The sequence below is a fragment of the Anopheles maculipalpis genome, chromosome 3RL, assembly GCF_943734695.1.
Source record: "Anopheles maculipalpis chromosome 3RL, idAnoMacuDA_375_x, whole genome shotgun sequence".
NCBI lineage: Eukaryota > Metazoa > Arthropoda > Insecta > Diptera > Culicidae > Anopheles > Anopheles maculipalpis.
The window spans coordinates 45,093,364-45,110,510 of record NC_064872.1 but is presented as its reverse complement, the minus strand read 5'-3'; the positions used below and the strand labels follow the sequence as shown (position 1 = coordinate 45,110,510).

The 17,147-nt window shown below is 43.1% G+C and overlaps 2 protein-coding genes across 2 annotated transcripts in view; both read right to left on the bottom strand.

Annotated features, from left to right (window-relative positions):
• Positions 1 to 504: 504 nt before the first annotated feature.
• LOC126565311 (uncharacterized) overlaps positions 505 to 17,147 on the bottom strand; it is a 378,977-nt gene continuing 362,334 nt past the window's right edge. The window contains exons 2-3 of the mRNA XM_050222477.1: positions 3,827 to 3,974; positions 505 to 1,292 (exon numbers count right to left, since the gene is read on the bottom strand). Coding sequence (XP_050078434.1) covers positions 730 to 1,292; positions 3,827 to 3,974 — 711 coding nt within the window. The 3' untranslated portion in view covers positions 505 to 729. The remainder of the gene's footprint in view (positions 1,293 to 3,826; positions 3,975 to 17,147) is intronic.
• On the bottom strand, positions 15,228 to 16,565 carry LOC126564872 (glucoside xylosyltransferase 2). Its single transcript, XM_050221994.1, has 3 exons — positions 16,360 to 16,565; positions 15,974 to 16,286; positions 15,228 to 15,899 (listed from the first exon to the last, which is right to left on the bottom strand). The coding sequence occupies exons 1-3, from the start codon at positions 16,509 to 16,511 to the stop codon at positions 15,234 to 15,236; spliced, it is 1,131 nt and encodes a 376-aa protein (XP_050077951.1). The 5' UTR covers positions 16,512 to 16,565; the 3' UTR covers positions 15,228 to 15,233.

The window sequence follows — 17,147 nt, the reverse complement described above, 5'->3', positions numbered from 1 at the left end:
AATTTTTTTCTAACATTTTTGGTTTTTTTAATGTACTAAATCTCTACTACTCAAAACAGACACTTTCGGTTACTTTACTTTTTTAGAAATCAAACCACAAGCAAGATACCATTATTTCTTAAAAAGTCTATTTATTCAATAAATATACATTTAGAAAACATTTTACATGTGTTCCAGTGTGCGCGTTTGTGTGTATGTGTGTGTTTTTTTTGTATAGATTGTGTTTTACTTTTGTATTGATTAGTTTGTTAAGTATTTTTTCAGTTGTTTAAACAAAAATTATAAACTGATGAAGGAAACCGACGTTCACATGAAACGGCAATAGCATGCAAACATCGAAAGTTATTTTTATTTAAAGGCCGCTGATCCAACGTGGAGAAAAGGATGGCTAGTGTTGGAACGACTTGGAAGATGATTTGTTGTCGCCTGTTTGGATTTTTGTTTTTTTTTTAATTTTAATGCATATTGTTTGAATCATCCACCCCATTCTGCTAATGAACAAACATACTGCACTGGATGTTTTCTGCAAAATTCATCTACTAAATGAAATGAGGAAACGCACTACATATTTTCAGAATGAGCAGTATAGTAGCAACTAAAATTGAATAGAAGAAAGAAAGGAGGACATTTGGTTCCTCGAGTTCGCGGTGATGCTTCGAGGCAGTTTCACCATTACCGGGCAGTTCTAATGCGCTTTCACGTCGAGCACCATCCACCACCGGCTCCATCCTACAGACGGATGCCCGGGTTGGTGGCGAGCACGTAGTTCAGCAGCTCCTCGGAATCCTCGCACACGACCGGCTTCTCATGGTAGCAGGCAACATCGTGCCAGCCGATACCATCGTTGTAGACATTGTTCAGGATCGATAGGCAAGATTCGGTCGTCTGATTGATATCGAACTCGGCATTGTCCGGCTGCGGGATCTTCTTGTGGCCTGATTTGCTCCACGGGTTGTAGCCCCAACCGTTCGGGATCTGGTTGGTAGGATGAATCTTCTCACGGTTGTTCGACCAGAACCAGCCGTAGATGTTCTTTGGTTCCAGATCCGGGCGACCCTCGCAACCCTTGAAATCACACAGCCGTCCTGCAGTCCAGATGTATGGCACATCGTTCTGCTGAATCAATCGGAAGATCAGGTTGTTCTCTTCCTGTGTTTCCAGCGACACCAGATCCATGCAGTACTCGCGGCAGATGTTACGACCATCGAGCCAGTCCACTCGCTTGTCAGCGAGAGCGGGTACGTGGGCGCTGTAGAAGTAGTTATGTCCACGATAGGTGAACTGTTTGGGTCCTGCGGATGTAGTAGATTGAAACAAACAAAAGAGAAATCGTTACCGATTACACCTATCCTTGATCACAATCCAGGAAGACCGTTATCCCCAATAGCTAAAGATCACTGCCAAACACACGTAATCGTGCGTCGCCCGACTAAATGTCAGCGGTAGCCAAGTATTGTTTGGTTGGATATATTATTCCCGTATACCTGCTGGGACAGTGATCGTGCTCAATAGCGTGTCTGTGGCTAATCTTTCTAATCGTCATCGTCAAGATACGATCGCAACACAAGCACACGCATCGTAACACAAATTCCTATGCCAAATCTTACTACTTGACTCGGTGTTGATGGTAATATACGTCCTTCCCTCTCTCTTTCTCTCTCCTCGTCATCATCGTCATCATCACGTTTTATACACAGTGTTCATCTTTTCCCATATTTCTATATGAAGATGCAAAGTTCAAGTGCTTCATTAATTATTAATGAAGCACCATTTCAGGTTTACTTTTTGTGGGATGAATGTGCCAAGTGGTGGTATTATACCGGTTGATTGGATGGCCGACCAGGAGTTGTGCTGGTGGAATTGGATGCTTGACTGGTGGTGTTTATTTTTGTCCCAGTATCATCAGCCTCCCTGCACGCGAACCCCCGGAAATCCGTTCACTGACGCTACCACTAATTTATTTTTCTTCTTCTGTTGCGCAATCTTTGTTTGTCAAGCGACTCGTCCCGTTTTGGCACCTTGAGTGACGCCGTAATGGCGACCCTGAGTATCTGGCGTAAAAGCAACTTTATATAAATCAAAGACACTTTTCTACTCATCATACTGTACGTTAGAAGGGCATACGTGCATTTATGCATGCGACACGTTCTTGCAGTCTTATTTGCAAACTTCGTAATCCCATAACTCCATACAACTCCATTACTGGCGTCGGCGTCAAATTCGAAATCGTCGGTATGGGCAATAATTTAGCTGCTTTACGAATCAATCATAACTTTAGAAGGTTTTTACTCTCACTTTCGATCGCTATATTTGAATCGGACCACCTTATGTTGTTGTGAACCACTTGATGTTGTGGGAGCACTTTCCATTTCTTTCTATTCGTCCGAAAGGGGCCACCTAAAGTAGGCCAACGACGATAACTCGGTACCTGTTATTTTATTCAGCCCAAGCCCATATACTCCCTCGATCACATCAGTTCACGTCGATCGCCGTATGTCTCCGGTCCGGTTATCATAACAGATTCGCTCCCTTTCCCTTCCCCCAAAACAATCCAGTTTGTGGCGTCCTGTGCCAGTAGCTAATGTAGTTCGGACAGTGCAAGAAATTGCCCCATAGGCCTCTTCCACCAGCTGCGATGCAGATCCCCAAGCACAACGAGGGCAACGGAAACGAAGTGGTGGAATACGAACCATACTCAGAGCATACTGAGGAGAAAAGTTACCATCACGTTCGTTGCGGGTCACAGGCAGCAGACACTGCATTAAGAAATCGTGCTTATTAACACCGATAAATAAAGGTCGAAACGTACCATTTGGAATATCTTGTGGATATGCGCGCGAGATCTGCGAGATGAAAATAGCCTCCGGTCATAGGGATGACGAGGGCCTCGAAATCATCTTACTGCTCCACACAAGGTGATGGTTTGCAGTTCATTTATGTCAAACGCATACTTTGAAATCACCCTTCTCTCTCATCACCGATACACCAGCCGTGCTATTGATGGTGCCCTCACTGCCATCTCTCTCTCTCTCTCTCTCTCTCTCTCTCTCTCTCTCTCTCTCTCTTTCGCTCTGCCGACCGTCCTCCCAGGGCAACGAAATACTGACCACACGATGGTGCCAATTTATTATGAAATACCTTTGCTTACGACAAAGCGGATCTGTCATAATAGTAAACATTTACTGAGCCAGCCTAGTCCTGCTTCCCGTGCTATTCAGAGTCTACAGTATTTCGAAGCCCGCAGGAGGCGCGGCAGGGAATCACCGGCGCCACGTGGAGCAGACACCCTAAAAGCCAACAAATTAGCGTAATCGTATTGGTTAAGACCGTATGGGGTGATCTTCTTCAACGATCATCCTTTTTCTTAACCTGTCTCTTCGCAATCATGCCGCCGTAGTCGTTGCGTACAACGAGTTTTGCTTCAACAGCCCAACCTCAAGGTCTGCCGGACCGGTGCTGTTAGTGCTGTGGGACTGGGCGTGACCAGAGTGTCTGGTTTCTGGCTTGGAGTGTTGTTCCAAATATGCAAATAAGCAAAGGATTATTCGAGAGCTTCTTATTTCGATTTCGTCGGTTCGATGAACTTGGATTCAACAAAAGACTTCAACGCCTGAGCGTTGAAGAACAATTTTTAAGCGATGAACCGCACAAAACTGAGTATTGCAACTCACCAGTTCGTTTTTCTTTTTGCAAATAAAACATCCAAACCATACCAAAGTCAAAAAAAAAAGTTCACAATAAAATTTTAGTGATCGTTTATACTGAGAATGAAGCCCATCATTGCCACCAGCAATTAAAATGTTAGGATTGCAGAAATAATACTTACGCGATGCACATTTCTCGGGTACTGGCAGTGACAAGAATCGACCCGGCTTCTGCACAGGTTGATTTGACTTGACCTCATTGATGGCAGGCTTTGGCTCGGCAAGGCATACGGCGACCAAGGACGCCACCACTAGCAGCAGCAGCTTCATCTGGGGAGGTAAATAAAACAAAAAAACACATGATCCTTAGTCTTTAGGTATTCAATTAGCTGTTGAGGCAAAACAAAATACAAACTAACTAATGGGCAGTGAAGAAGACTACTACTTCGTTTGACAAGAATTAACCGGCCACCCAATCTGATGGTCTGTGAATGGAAGTTACCTTCATTTGTTTTCAATCACTAATTTCCTCACGGTCAACCACGATCTAGGTAAGTAAGTAAGTACGTAAGTAAGCAACCAAGCAAGCAAGCAGGAAAGTAAGTCTGACAGCGAACATCGCATAAATGCAGTAGGCGCACGTGCACCAGCGATCGTGATTGGATTTTTTTTAATCGAGTCACTTTGTTTTTGTCATACCTTTGTCCTTGTCCCTGTCCTTGTGTGCAAGTTTTAGGGGACACAGCTAAACATTCTTGTGTTCAGCAGGATGCACAATGTCAGGCGAGATGTTTTTTTTTCTTTGAGAATGGTGCTAACATTTCCAAACCTTCCGCGACAACCCTCATATACCGAACTGGATACACCTCAGCCATGTTCCTAACCATGCTGGGTATGGATGAGAACTATCAATCAGCTGGTTTAGAAAACAATGACTGTTGCGGTTGTTTTACCAACCGCACTGGTAGACAATGTAATGCAGCTTCAAAACTGTTGCGCAGAAGATCGGAAACTGTGCGAAGACAAAAGGCTTCTTCCATATAAGCGTACACAAAAGACCCCAAAGGGTAGGACGACAATGCAACCGTTCGATTAAGCCACAAACCAGTCTTTTAGCCATAATCGCTACCATCTGTAGCGAAACCAACCTGTAACTGATAGCTTCCAGTTCGATCTATTACGTAGCGCTGCAAACAATGGTTTTTGCAAAAAAAAAAAGGCAACGCAGCATCGTACATACTCCAAAATATCACCTCGGTTGTGCTAAACGAAGTGCCAAACGTTGGTTGCGGTTTCTTGCCAGTAAACGACACAGTATCGTAGTCTCAATCGGCCTCTGTTTGCGACTATCTGCAGTCAAATGGTTGTAAAAGTGTGTTCTTTCAACCATACAATTGAAACACTGCCGAGGCTAGGTCTAGAAGGTTCGCTGCCGGCAGATAAGCTAATAGAATTGTAAAACAACGCAACATGGACAAAAGCACGGCGCAAAACGAAAACTAGTACTAGTCGTATGCAGCTTGCCATTGCATAGAATCGGAGTGTATGGGCAATGGGCACAGAGGTGCGACACAATAGTGTGTGATTCTCACTTTACATTCCGCTACCTCAGGATCGATCATTGTTGTACTAGTCCTACCTAACCCACCTCTCCCGTGTCTTGAATCGTTGCCCGCTTCTACAACGAGCGATCAAAGAGGCGATCGTCTAGAGTGATGAGCTGCTGTTACCACGTATTGTTCTTTGCTGCAGAAGCTACAAACGTGGCGGTACCACAGGCATGATCTTTTCTGTAAGACATGAACTGTCTTGGGTAAAATGTGGGCTGAAATGGAAACCACACCATCTCCGAGAGCAGATCACACTGCATCAGACCTTTTGCATTAGGCTCAATCCTCGCCAGAGCGTGCATCGATCAAGCTCGGTGTTGTTATCGGCACAATTGTTTCGCAGAACGTCAGCCACCCAAGCCCAATAAAGCACCATTGTTTCCGAGCTAATGATGATGACTATTTCATTACCGTTGCCACTGCATGCATCCAAATTAAGCTGTTAATCTTCTATGCGTCATCTCGTATGTTTCTGATGTTCGGTGGGATATATTCTCCCCCTCTACAGAAACTACATCCGGAACAACATGATCTTTCGTTTGCATGCTGCAGAACTTGTTTGTTTAGTTTAAATCGGTTTCGAGAAATCTGCCACCTCCGATGGAGAAGATAAAGTTCTTCCATTCTTATGGGGCTTAACAGCATTACGTCAATGGCTTGCGAGAAAAATCCATCTGAATCATTCTCATTAGCTCACTTTGATGCCGCTTAAAAGACTGATATGATGTTAAGATGACCTTTCAGTTAATTTGTTTTCTGGTGGTTCAAGCTATTGATCATGTCATTTCAGTGAAAGCATAACTATTTATTGATTATAATAAAAGTGTGTTGTACACTGTGCTCTATACTTCAAAACCTTCGAATTTATTTTCTTACTGGTCAATATCATCAACAGTAGTGACGATCGTTTAACAAATACTGCAATAGCAAATGTGAAAGGTAGAACCACCACACTTCACATCCACCTTCAGCAAGCTGCAAGTTGACATTGCACACAAATGAACCACCGATGAATCTTTGCTAACACCAAAACTCTACATCTCAGCTCGAAACCAGTTGTATTAAAACACGAAAACTTGCTCGTCTTCCCTTCACTTAGCACATTGCAGTTCTTGGCATAGTCTGCCAATTAAACGCTTTGATACTTTCGCTTCCAGCAGCTCAATGCTAGGGAAGGAATTCTATTTATAACCTCGTTACGTGATCAGCGTCGTGGATTAGTTCTTGGCGATGGATGGACTACCAACCGCAAAAAGTATATACATTTATCAAAACTCTTTAAACACTATTCCTTGGCTAGTCTTACACAGCGTCTGCACATTGTTTGCAGGTGCAAAACCCTCTTCCAAATCATGCTAAATGTGTAATCTTTTCCTTTGGTAAACCATACTCGGCTTGAAGATTCGTGCAGAGGAACCGTCTTACATAAACAACCACAAGCCGGTTTTCTGGCAATTTTTCTTCTTTTGCATAAAACCCCACATAAAAAAGGTATCATCAATCTTTGCCAACAGATAATCATTAGCTTACCACTACAATTGTGAGCTGAAAGATGGCAACCGACGGAGAAGCCAATGGCCATGTAGCTCTCAACTGGAAGATGGCACAAGCTACGATCTACAATTTCTAACATTTTGAAAATAACTTCCACAATTGCAGCACAGTTTGTAGATTGCCATAGAATCGTATAGCGTATCGTTCTCCCCTTTTTTGTAGCGGCAGTTTAGTTTAGTGAGTTTGAACCGCAGACCTGGTCGATTTGAAAATTGCATAACAACGCATTTTACTAAAGCCTGAAGCTAAATCATACTCTCATCCTGCTGCCTCTAGCACATAATATTTGACATATTACACAAAACAAAAAATCTCAACCGGTCACAAGCAACACGCTTTCCGCTGGCGTTATGCACATCGATTCGTATCCATTCTCTTTATTTCGCTTTCAACCAGGCTTTCTACTTATCTCGAATACAAGTCATCGTGACGATTTGTGCTTAATGTGGTAGTCAGGAGATGTGTTACGACAGCATCAGGCACCAAGCACCACCACAAACTGCTTCTGTACGGCAACAACAAAAAAAAGGAAGGCTACACGAGGCCCGGGACGAATAACAGCACACACAACTTTCACAACAGTTACAGTCCATGCTCAGAATATTTGCACCTCAAGTATGTAAGCACTGGCAGGCAAGTACGGCATACGGCCAAGATAATTCCATTTGATTCGTCACACACCGCATGTTGCGAACCCGGACACGCTGATTTGCAGTACACGACCAATATGTATATCCTGTACTTGTTCGGTTCCCTTGATCCCGGTTCACTTTCTCCGTACCATTACGAGCAACTACACTTTGCATGTGGATCACATTCTTACCTTTTGCTTATTGTCTGTGTTGCGCTTCTTCCTAAAAGGCTTCGATTCCTGCTGTTTCTATCTGGCTGCAGCCTGCTTAACGCTTCGCACAGTAATGCTAAGCGACTCCACGTTTTATCTAGATCGGTTGAGCTTCGAACGAAAACAAAAGTGAATTCATCAGGGTGTTGTGATTTTATAGCTAAACGCCCATTGCAAACTGCCGGACCAATACAATGCCACACGAATCCGCGATGGAGAATTGCTACATGCTCCCCAACGTACAAACACACACGCAGAAAGAGCCAAAAGCATGCACGAATGAGCCGGGGATCACGATTCATCCACCCGGGATAATTCGGCATCGATCGTGTAGTTGTGTACCTGTCGCGGTAGTTCCATTCCGGCTGGATAACGTGCGGCCGGAGTTGCGATAGGAGTGTGCGAAAAATAGTGGGGAGCAATCGTGAACCTCTCACCCCATCACCACCTCCCACGGTTCCTCTCCAACATTCCTGATGCTACTACCTACCACTTGGAGAACATCTCTGGGATGCCAGTACGATCGATGTTTGCATGTATTGTGCACGCAACGATCCACCACGTGTGCACAACACTCCCACCTTTACAAGCGCAAAAGCCACCGAAGAGGAGACGATGCTGTGGTGGCTTAAGAATCAGCCCTATCAACATAAAGATCGTTGTAGCTTGGCGCTCCAAGACCGCGAAAATGTTCACTGCAGAATCTTCAACACACCGACGTCCATGCACCCTCTCCCAGATTCTCCACGATCATCAACTCCACTTGAATTCCACATTTAACACCCAATGTTGGTGTTAGTTAAGGCAGGCGAACTTCGACGATCTTGTGTGAACCACCGTTTTGCAGGCAGTCAGCGGCTTAGACCATTTTTTGTGCGTTACAAGGTTTGGAGCATGTATAGATTCTGCATATCCTGGATGGGATTTCACAATTTTAGTTTAATCGCTTCCTTGTACACTGCTCCTCCATATTTTCGAATATTTTGACGATGGTGCTTCATTATCGACGTTGCTAAACCCGGATCCTTGGGATGCTCACTGTCGCTAGCTCGCGAAATGGTGCATGTAAAGCTCATATGACATTTTCAGCTTCATAACAGCAGATACGCATCGGGGACAGCATCTTAACACTCCACGGGCCTTTGCTAATTCTCAGCTCAGCTATGTGCAACGTGAACAAATTTTCATGTTCCATGGTCGTGAGCGTTTTGGCACGGTACAACGGATTCGCTACTCAGCTCACGATTCTTCATTGTTTACCGTTTTTATCAACATTTATTACGCTTGGTGTAGCCGGCTCGTGAGCCAAACACGAATGCATCATCCTGCGCACATGTGGTCCTTTCAATGGTTGGCTTACTGGAAATGGCTTACAATCACGTCACGTGCAAGGATGAGAATAATACCAGATCTCGGTCAAATGCAAGTTGGACAAAGTGTGCTATTTATTAGAATTTTAAAATAGGGAATTGTTTCTATTTCATAGGTTATCAGCCATTCCATGGGGATGGTTGAATCCCGGCAGGGTAATTATACACGAGGAGCAGGCGTTCCATTCAATGTCATCCAATTATTTACCATGCGATCCCTGGTTGCAGTCGACGGAGATGATACGCGATCCGACTAGCAAATGTTTGAGCGGAACGTTACATTCCATTACTCATCTCTTGATTCGAAGGCACAGCTAGTTCAGCTAATAATGCATCGTCGCTTCTCAACGGTTTAGTTGTAATTTGAAACCTGCTCAATCACATCAGGGGGACGCGTAAACAAATGCAATTGATGCGATCGATCGAAATTGCGTGCATTTGTGGTGGTATGAGTGCGATAGGTGGATACAGTTGAAAATGGTGTCATCGTGATCGCTTGGTGTTGCTCAACGGAAAGAGCTAACCTATCGATTTGATTCGATTCGATCACATTGTACATGAACTGATTGAAATGCATCACGTGTCCGTACTATACTTACCGAGAGCGTTGGATTGCTGCGTGCCGCACGATCTGTGATACACCTCAACTGTATTATCTCATCGATATATTTGGCGAGTTATTATCTGAATGACACACTGCACCGTAACGAACGATCTAAAAGAACCTTATTATGGAGAACCTTTTGAAAGTCAGGGCTGTTCTCAAATTACCTGTCGGCAATGGACTGACACTGCAGTGTCCAACTTACCGTCTCGTTTCATGAAAAAAAAAACCCCCTGTTACAGATGGCACAGTTCGAAGGAGGATGTGCTGAGGATTGTGTAAAAAATATATTGATAAATAAATACACTCACTACGGCGGATCCAATGTCAACAGTCGACATTTCAAACATTTATGGTGCGTAACGGAGATGAAAACTGTAATGACATTCTGTTAAATACGGTATTGAGACTAGGCAGGACATCGATCAGGGCTTTGCTACTGTCGGTGTCACTAGAAATGGTCACCTTGCAGTAAAAGGTACATCAATCGTCAACACTTTTTGCTACAAAAACCGAACGCTACTCCTTACTTGCATGGGACGGTTGGTGGGTATATCTGGAGTAGGTCATTAAAATTTGGTTCAAGCACAACCCCATTGTAAGACAATATTTGATATTTGATAACGTGCCGTCATACTTAATAATAAATAAATAAAAAATCGATATTTGACAGTATTATCATTTTGAAATAAGACGAAAGTATCATTATAAAACATAAAACAGGCGCCACGGATGATAGATCATCGCTTCTTTTATAACAATTTTGATGTTCTGTGTAGTATTTTCATGACCAAAAAAGCTAAAACTGTGATTTGTTTTAAAGCGAAGGTTTAACTGTCCATCAAAATGTTTTACACTTCCACTACTTACACTCCAGATCCAACCTACGCGATGTTCTCTTCGTGAGAAAATTGGTGACATTCGAGCTATCATCACGCATTCCGGTAAGACCTTGCTAGTAAACTGCACAGTCACTTGCGTGGATGGGATTCGTTTCGCACCGAGGTATAAAAATCTCATCAAACCCAGGTACGATATGAGTGTGGCGAATGAAACGACTTTTTTCCAATCGTTCCACACACATGGCTTCCACTGTTCTTGACGGTTCTGACACCTCAGGCGCGTATGACGAAGATGAACTTGTTGCCTTGGCCATTCCCAGCAATGAGCACCACTTAATAGCAGTAATGTGTCATCAATTATCTTCGAGGTCAATGTCAATGCTTGGGCACTGCAGTAGAAGAGGTTCGTGAGATTTTGCTTCGAAGATGGACGTAAAAGCTGTAGAATCTTTATCGCATCTAGCGAGGCACGAAACCATTTTCGCACATACATACATGTGTCCCATATGGAGTGCCTATAGCCGTACCGTCCTTGATTGCGGGTGCAGCATCCTCTCAGCCACAGCATGATGCCAATAAATTAGGATCGGATCGTTGATATTTGTTTTATTTTTCGCCATCCAATCCACCGTTTGAGCATTCCAATCGAAACAACTTTATTCCAGGCTCGATTGGAACATTTCAACAATTGTACGTCCCTGTTCGGCTCCTGTGCAGAGAAGAAGAACCAACTCGCATCCGAAATAAAACCTAATTTAACTACAATAAATATAATCCCTCTGCTTGGTGCTTTACAGAATATGCAAAACCAGTTGCCGTGCAGACCGGCCAACAGAAACCGGTTAGCGTTGATGCTAATGTTTCGTATTCAGGTAGGTTTATTTATCGGGCTGTTCCGAAATTTGGAAATTAATAAACTTCATCCTTGCTTACCATTTCTTCTGCGAGGATAGCGGAATCGGAATGGCTTTCGACTCCGAAACGAAACATGAACTTAACATGTATCAGACGACCCATGGCATACGGAGTCACAGTCTGCAAAGACACTGAAGTATGAAAAACAATACAATCACTATCGTGATTGATGATTTGCATCAAAAGCTTTCTTCGGGCAGACGATCGTTCGTTTGTTCGTTGTGTGACTGATGGCGAGAGAAAGTTAGTAACGGCAGGTTGCTAATTTAAATACAGTTTGTGGTATTTCGCTAGTGCTATTAAATATGGATTTAATTTACAACTCGTTTTGTGGACCAGTGTATGAGTTACATTCAATTCAACTAATTCATGCATTCCTGGACTATAATAATTGTATGTGATACATAATGACCATATTAGTTTTTCCGGAGCTTCAACTCTCCTGTTGAATGAACTTACGCGTATATATTCAGAAAGAGCTATCTTATAATATAATGTAGGCGGGAAGGGAAGTCTATTGAATCAACATGATTGATTCATAAGCCATCGTAAAATACCTGCCGTTGCCATTCTTCCTCAGCAACAACCTGACCAGACGGCTGTTCACTACATCATTCGGCACAAAAATGGCCAGGTGTTGTCGAAGCGAGCGAGTGTCTGAACTGAAGGGGTTGATATGATTTACAACAGGAACCGCAAACACTAAGGTAAGATACCGGCGCTCTCAGCGCTTAACCAAACCGCCCCGACCGAGATCATAGGCTCGGTGGTGTAACAATCAAAACATTAATAAACACTTGCGCTGTTACCAAAGCTTCGTCTTCTTCTTTTCGTTTGCAAATCGACAAACAATCATTGCGTAACCCGAAAAAGGCCGACACCCCGATCAGTGGTGGATCATGTATTTGTTTAATATTGATAAAAACAATTTCTTTCTCCCGCCCTGTTGGTCAACTCGCTGCCTAACACTTACTAACATGGATCCGTTTCATACGTAATCCTGACAAAAGTAAAACCGCGTCCATGTGACACGACATGAACTTACAATTTTAAGTGTACATTAACATCTGTTGGATGTGTGTACAAATTTCACTTATCTCTGGCTAATGGAAAGCTGGATTTCCCCAACATTTGGACTGTTTTTGCAATAAAATAGAGACAAACGTTAGGAAGGAAGGTCCTAAGCAATAGACCAAACAAAAGGATGACCGCTACACGGTTAGTTTGGTCACGATCTTCCGCAAGTCGATTAAAAGGATTTGTTACCACAACTAGCCTCCACCAGAGGGTGCTTTATCGAAGAACTAATTTACGTATTGAAACCCCAAATGAAAATAAGCGGTAAAAATGTTCCGATTTCACTTCCGGACACTTCTCCTTTAATTTTAGTCAAGTTATCTTTTCGTACAGATATGAAATCAGATAGTGGATTATTAACAAACTTTTAGCACGTTTGCATTTTGTCGAAATCAAGGGAATGTTTTCTATCGGCAAAACTGGTTCTTGTGCCATAAAATAGTAAAACAAGAGAAAGTAAAGCATGCTTCAAACAGAAAATCTGTCTGAACTATTTGCTCCACAAATGCATTTTTTTTATCTCCTGTACCGATCGGGGATCATTTCGAAATCGATCACATTTCCCATTGATACTGAACCTCATTCATCAAAAGCGAAGATGAGCGTCCATTCCGGTCCTGCTCAAAATTTACTATGCTGTGAACCACTCTTAAATAGGACAAACGGACATGGAAAAAAGTAGACACGAAACTGGGCGCGGTTTAAAGGTCTCTGTGTACGTAAAGGGTGGTTTTGTGATGGAAATGCGCAGATACATAACCGAAACCCAGGTGCGTGCCAACATAAAGGGTAAAAGGAGCGACCGCGCCATCTCGTCTTGAATTTGATTATGCCACAGGACTGGATTCGACCTGGGACCATCCAGTTCGCTCGGCTCCGGCCGATCGATTGCAATCAGCTTCATCCGAACGATCCAATACGCCAGACGTACGAACCTAACCTTGACTTATTTTCGGCATTCAAGACGTTCGTTCGAAGTTGGCCCGCAGCTTACGTCTGGCCGCAGGTGATCATGATTGCGATAATGCTGTCCGCAACGATTCCTCCACCCCTAGCACGTGGTCCACAGTAAAACGCATGATAAACAAGTCACACTTCACCACAAACATTTGGAGATGAGAGCCATCTTTAGCATAACAATGCATACTCCAAACGATGACCGTAACGACTTGCTAAGGGTGCTTGACTATGAATACATATTTATATACAACGCATGGCTTCGTCAGCGACGTCCTGTCAGGTGCAGCTCCCTCACTATTGAAGTTGGGTAGGGCTATAGCACACCATACCTACCCAGCGCCCCCGTCGACGCTCGGCGACGCAAATATGCATCATCTTCGGGGCTCGGGAAACGCAAAATAAAGATCGTGTGCCATAACCGTGGTGAACATAAATAGTCGTCCGGCTTATTATGTTAGGTGATGGGACGTTTCACCAGTCGCATACAAATCTGTTACCGCCATGCATGAAACATAAGCTGAACTGTATCGAATGTCGAATGTCAGCTTAAAAGAAGTTTAACCACTTTTTTCAGCTTTTCTCGCCCTAAACATCCAACACTCATTACACAAACACGTATGAGCCAGCACACCCACTACCATCAAACACTTCACTCGATCGCAGCCTCCATGAGTTGGTCCTGCCAAACAAAGCACTTGCCAGCTGATATTGAATGTAAAGTTTAACAACATTTACAAACGAACCGTGAAATGCAAATGCTACGAGCTCTTTAAAACATACATACATAGACACACACACACACATACTACAGCTCAGCAACGGCTGTGTGCATTTCAAGAGGCACACGGTGTAAATTGGCCGAGAGTGCCAACAAGACTTCTCCAGCCACCGTCCACTGAGAGCGGTGTGGGTTTTACGTTATTATTATTAATGAAACTGTCCGCCAAGTGCATTTAGCAAAAAACTGCTACTCCACCACGCTACCGATTCAAAGCCAGGCAGAAGATACGACCTTTACCAGCGACGACAGCAAGAGAAGCTGATGGCGACCAGACGATTACCGGCCTTATGAAGGTAACGGCGGTAACCTCTGTGTGGCCATACCGTCATTTGGTTTGAACTTTACCTCTACCTCATGCCCTGTCCCGATTTCACTACAGTTAAACTGTACTTTCAGATACGGACCCGGCGCAAACAGGTTCACTAACAAGCGAAGATTTATTTTCTGAATCGTGGGGCAGTCGGTGCCCATTGTCTTGGAACGATACTGACTCCTAGCAAAACTTGTTTTACACCCATCTCTCGGGTAATAAGTTTATCTGCTAATTAGTATAGGATGCATGTAGAATGACTGAATCCGTTGAAGTCCGGATAAATTAGAAATAAGACAGATGAAGCTATTTTCGAGCTTAGTCTGTTGGTGAAGCGATTATGGAAGCAAATAGGAAATGTAGTATCCTAGAAAAAGACAAAAAAAAGATAAAAAAAAGGTAAAATAAAATATAAAAAGGTAAAAAAGATTAAAAAGAGACAATTCAACTTTTCAGTACTTTTTCTTGCAATAATACATCATGTAAAAATAGTACAATACATTTATTTATACGTACGTTGTTCAGTTACAGTACTTCATCTTTTGTTCTTCCTTGATTGTGACGTTATACTTAAGAAATCTTGTTCGAGAATCGTGAGTATTGGTCAGTTGCCTCCTAGCTCTGGTACAAATATCAAAATGGAATGGACGACTGTGCTAGTTTCAGTTGCGGAAGATGGTCTAGTTGACCACCGACAGCAACAAAGATGCCATCGCGCTGCGCTACGTCTCCTCTTCGTACTGATTTTCCTTGAAATGTTTGCGTGGATCCAGTAAGAATTTGTCCAACAGTTTATCACAGTTCGAGTTGCTTGGTAGCACCAGCGTTTCTTCGATTGTGCGTATGAAGTTGCTGTAAACATCCGTCCGAAATGTATATTCTTCGATGGTCGCGTAGATTAGATTAAATATGGGTTGCGCCCGCGAGTGAAAGTATCCTCGATTGCCGTGAATTATTTTCACTCCATCCGGTGCGTCGCACACGCTCATGTACATGCAATGATCGGCACGATAGTTCCAGTCGCATGGAAAGACGTACAACCGGTCCGGATTGTAGTGAAACAGAACGTTCAGTATGTCTTGATCTCCCCAGACTAGCTGCAGACGGTACTCGCGATAAATCGGCAGTATGTGATCCTCCCAGCGAAATTCTCGCATTCTCGTTAGATTCATCAGCATGACGCCCGAATTTACTCCCAGCTCTCCATAGTAGGGATGTCGAGCGAAACGATTATACCATCCTGCATTGGTATCTTCATGCTCTGGCGCCATGCCCGCAAATTGGGATGCATTAAAGTTCTGGAACATTGCCCATATCTCCTGCACTGGCGATAGAAACACAGTATCAGAATCAACGTACAGTACTGCATCCAGATGTTGAAGGAGCGACTGAAACAAAAACAAAGAATATTTATTTTACTCCGATCGCTCAACTTTGCAACAGTGTGCTTGAGCATTCTTACCGGCAAAAACAGTCTTTGGGCGGCGCATGGTTTAAACAGTTTCCTCCACTCGTCCTTGTTGGCGCGTGGAAACGTTAACGAATGAATTTCGTACGTAAATATTCGATCTGTTACTTCCTGCCAATCATTTAACTTTTCCATGAAATTTAGCTTCAACTTCTCTTCGGCAATTATGACGAATCGTAACGGCGATAGGTTGCGGTTAAACATTATTGCTGACTTGATCATATTGAGGGCTTCGTTGTGCCGTTCGTTGCATGCAACCACCACCACCGATATCTCGGTGCCATTCGACGAACCGGCATAAGACTTTCTGCAAATTTCAAAAACAGTTTTCGCATATAATCTTATCAATCCAAGCTTAATGTTAAGCACACCAAACATACCTTCCAAGCGCATCTTTCGTTTGTTCGTTTGAAAGACGATCATCCGTAGCCTTCTCGGTGGAACTGGGCCGATCGCCAACCCTGTATATGTAGTACAGAAGCAATAGAAACGATGCCGCTGCCAGTAACGCCAAATACCGGAAGGTCCTCATTGTTCAGCGGTTGAAGAGACCATTCGAGCATCGTTTGCTGTTGAAGCTATTGTTGCAGTGTTTCCATTCCCGGCATAAACAAACTGGGCTTGATATGGCACGTGAAAAACAGTTTACGCAGAATATTCGGTATTTATACGGTATCAAGGATAGTGAACATATTTTTCACAAAGTTTTTTTTTTTTGCAAAGTGTACACTTCAAGCCTTGCGCTAGTTGAAATTTAGCAAATGCCGCACGTAAATATAAATAATAATAAAATTAAAACCCTCCTGTACTTCGCTGTCAAACAGCCGACGTATTTCACTGCCTATTGCACACAGGAAGTGATATGTCCACTTTTTTTATTTAGTTCTTACAACAAAAACTATGAAATAAATTATTACCTCACGCAATGAATTAAATGTGTTCAACGAAATGTAATTCGGTAACATGCTTGATAACAAGAGTCCTTTTAAAAATTAGAAGAAAATAAATTGTGTTAACCGAAACCATTGTGCGATTTATTGAAAGTCTTGTAGTATTGGAACCATTGTGGTAAACCATACCCAATGACACCCAACGTTTAACAACAAATATGGTTTTTTTTTTACAAATCCGTGCGGAGAAGTGATTGCAATTGCTGCAAAGATTGGAA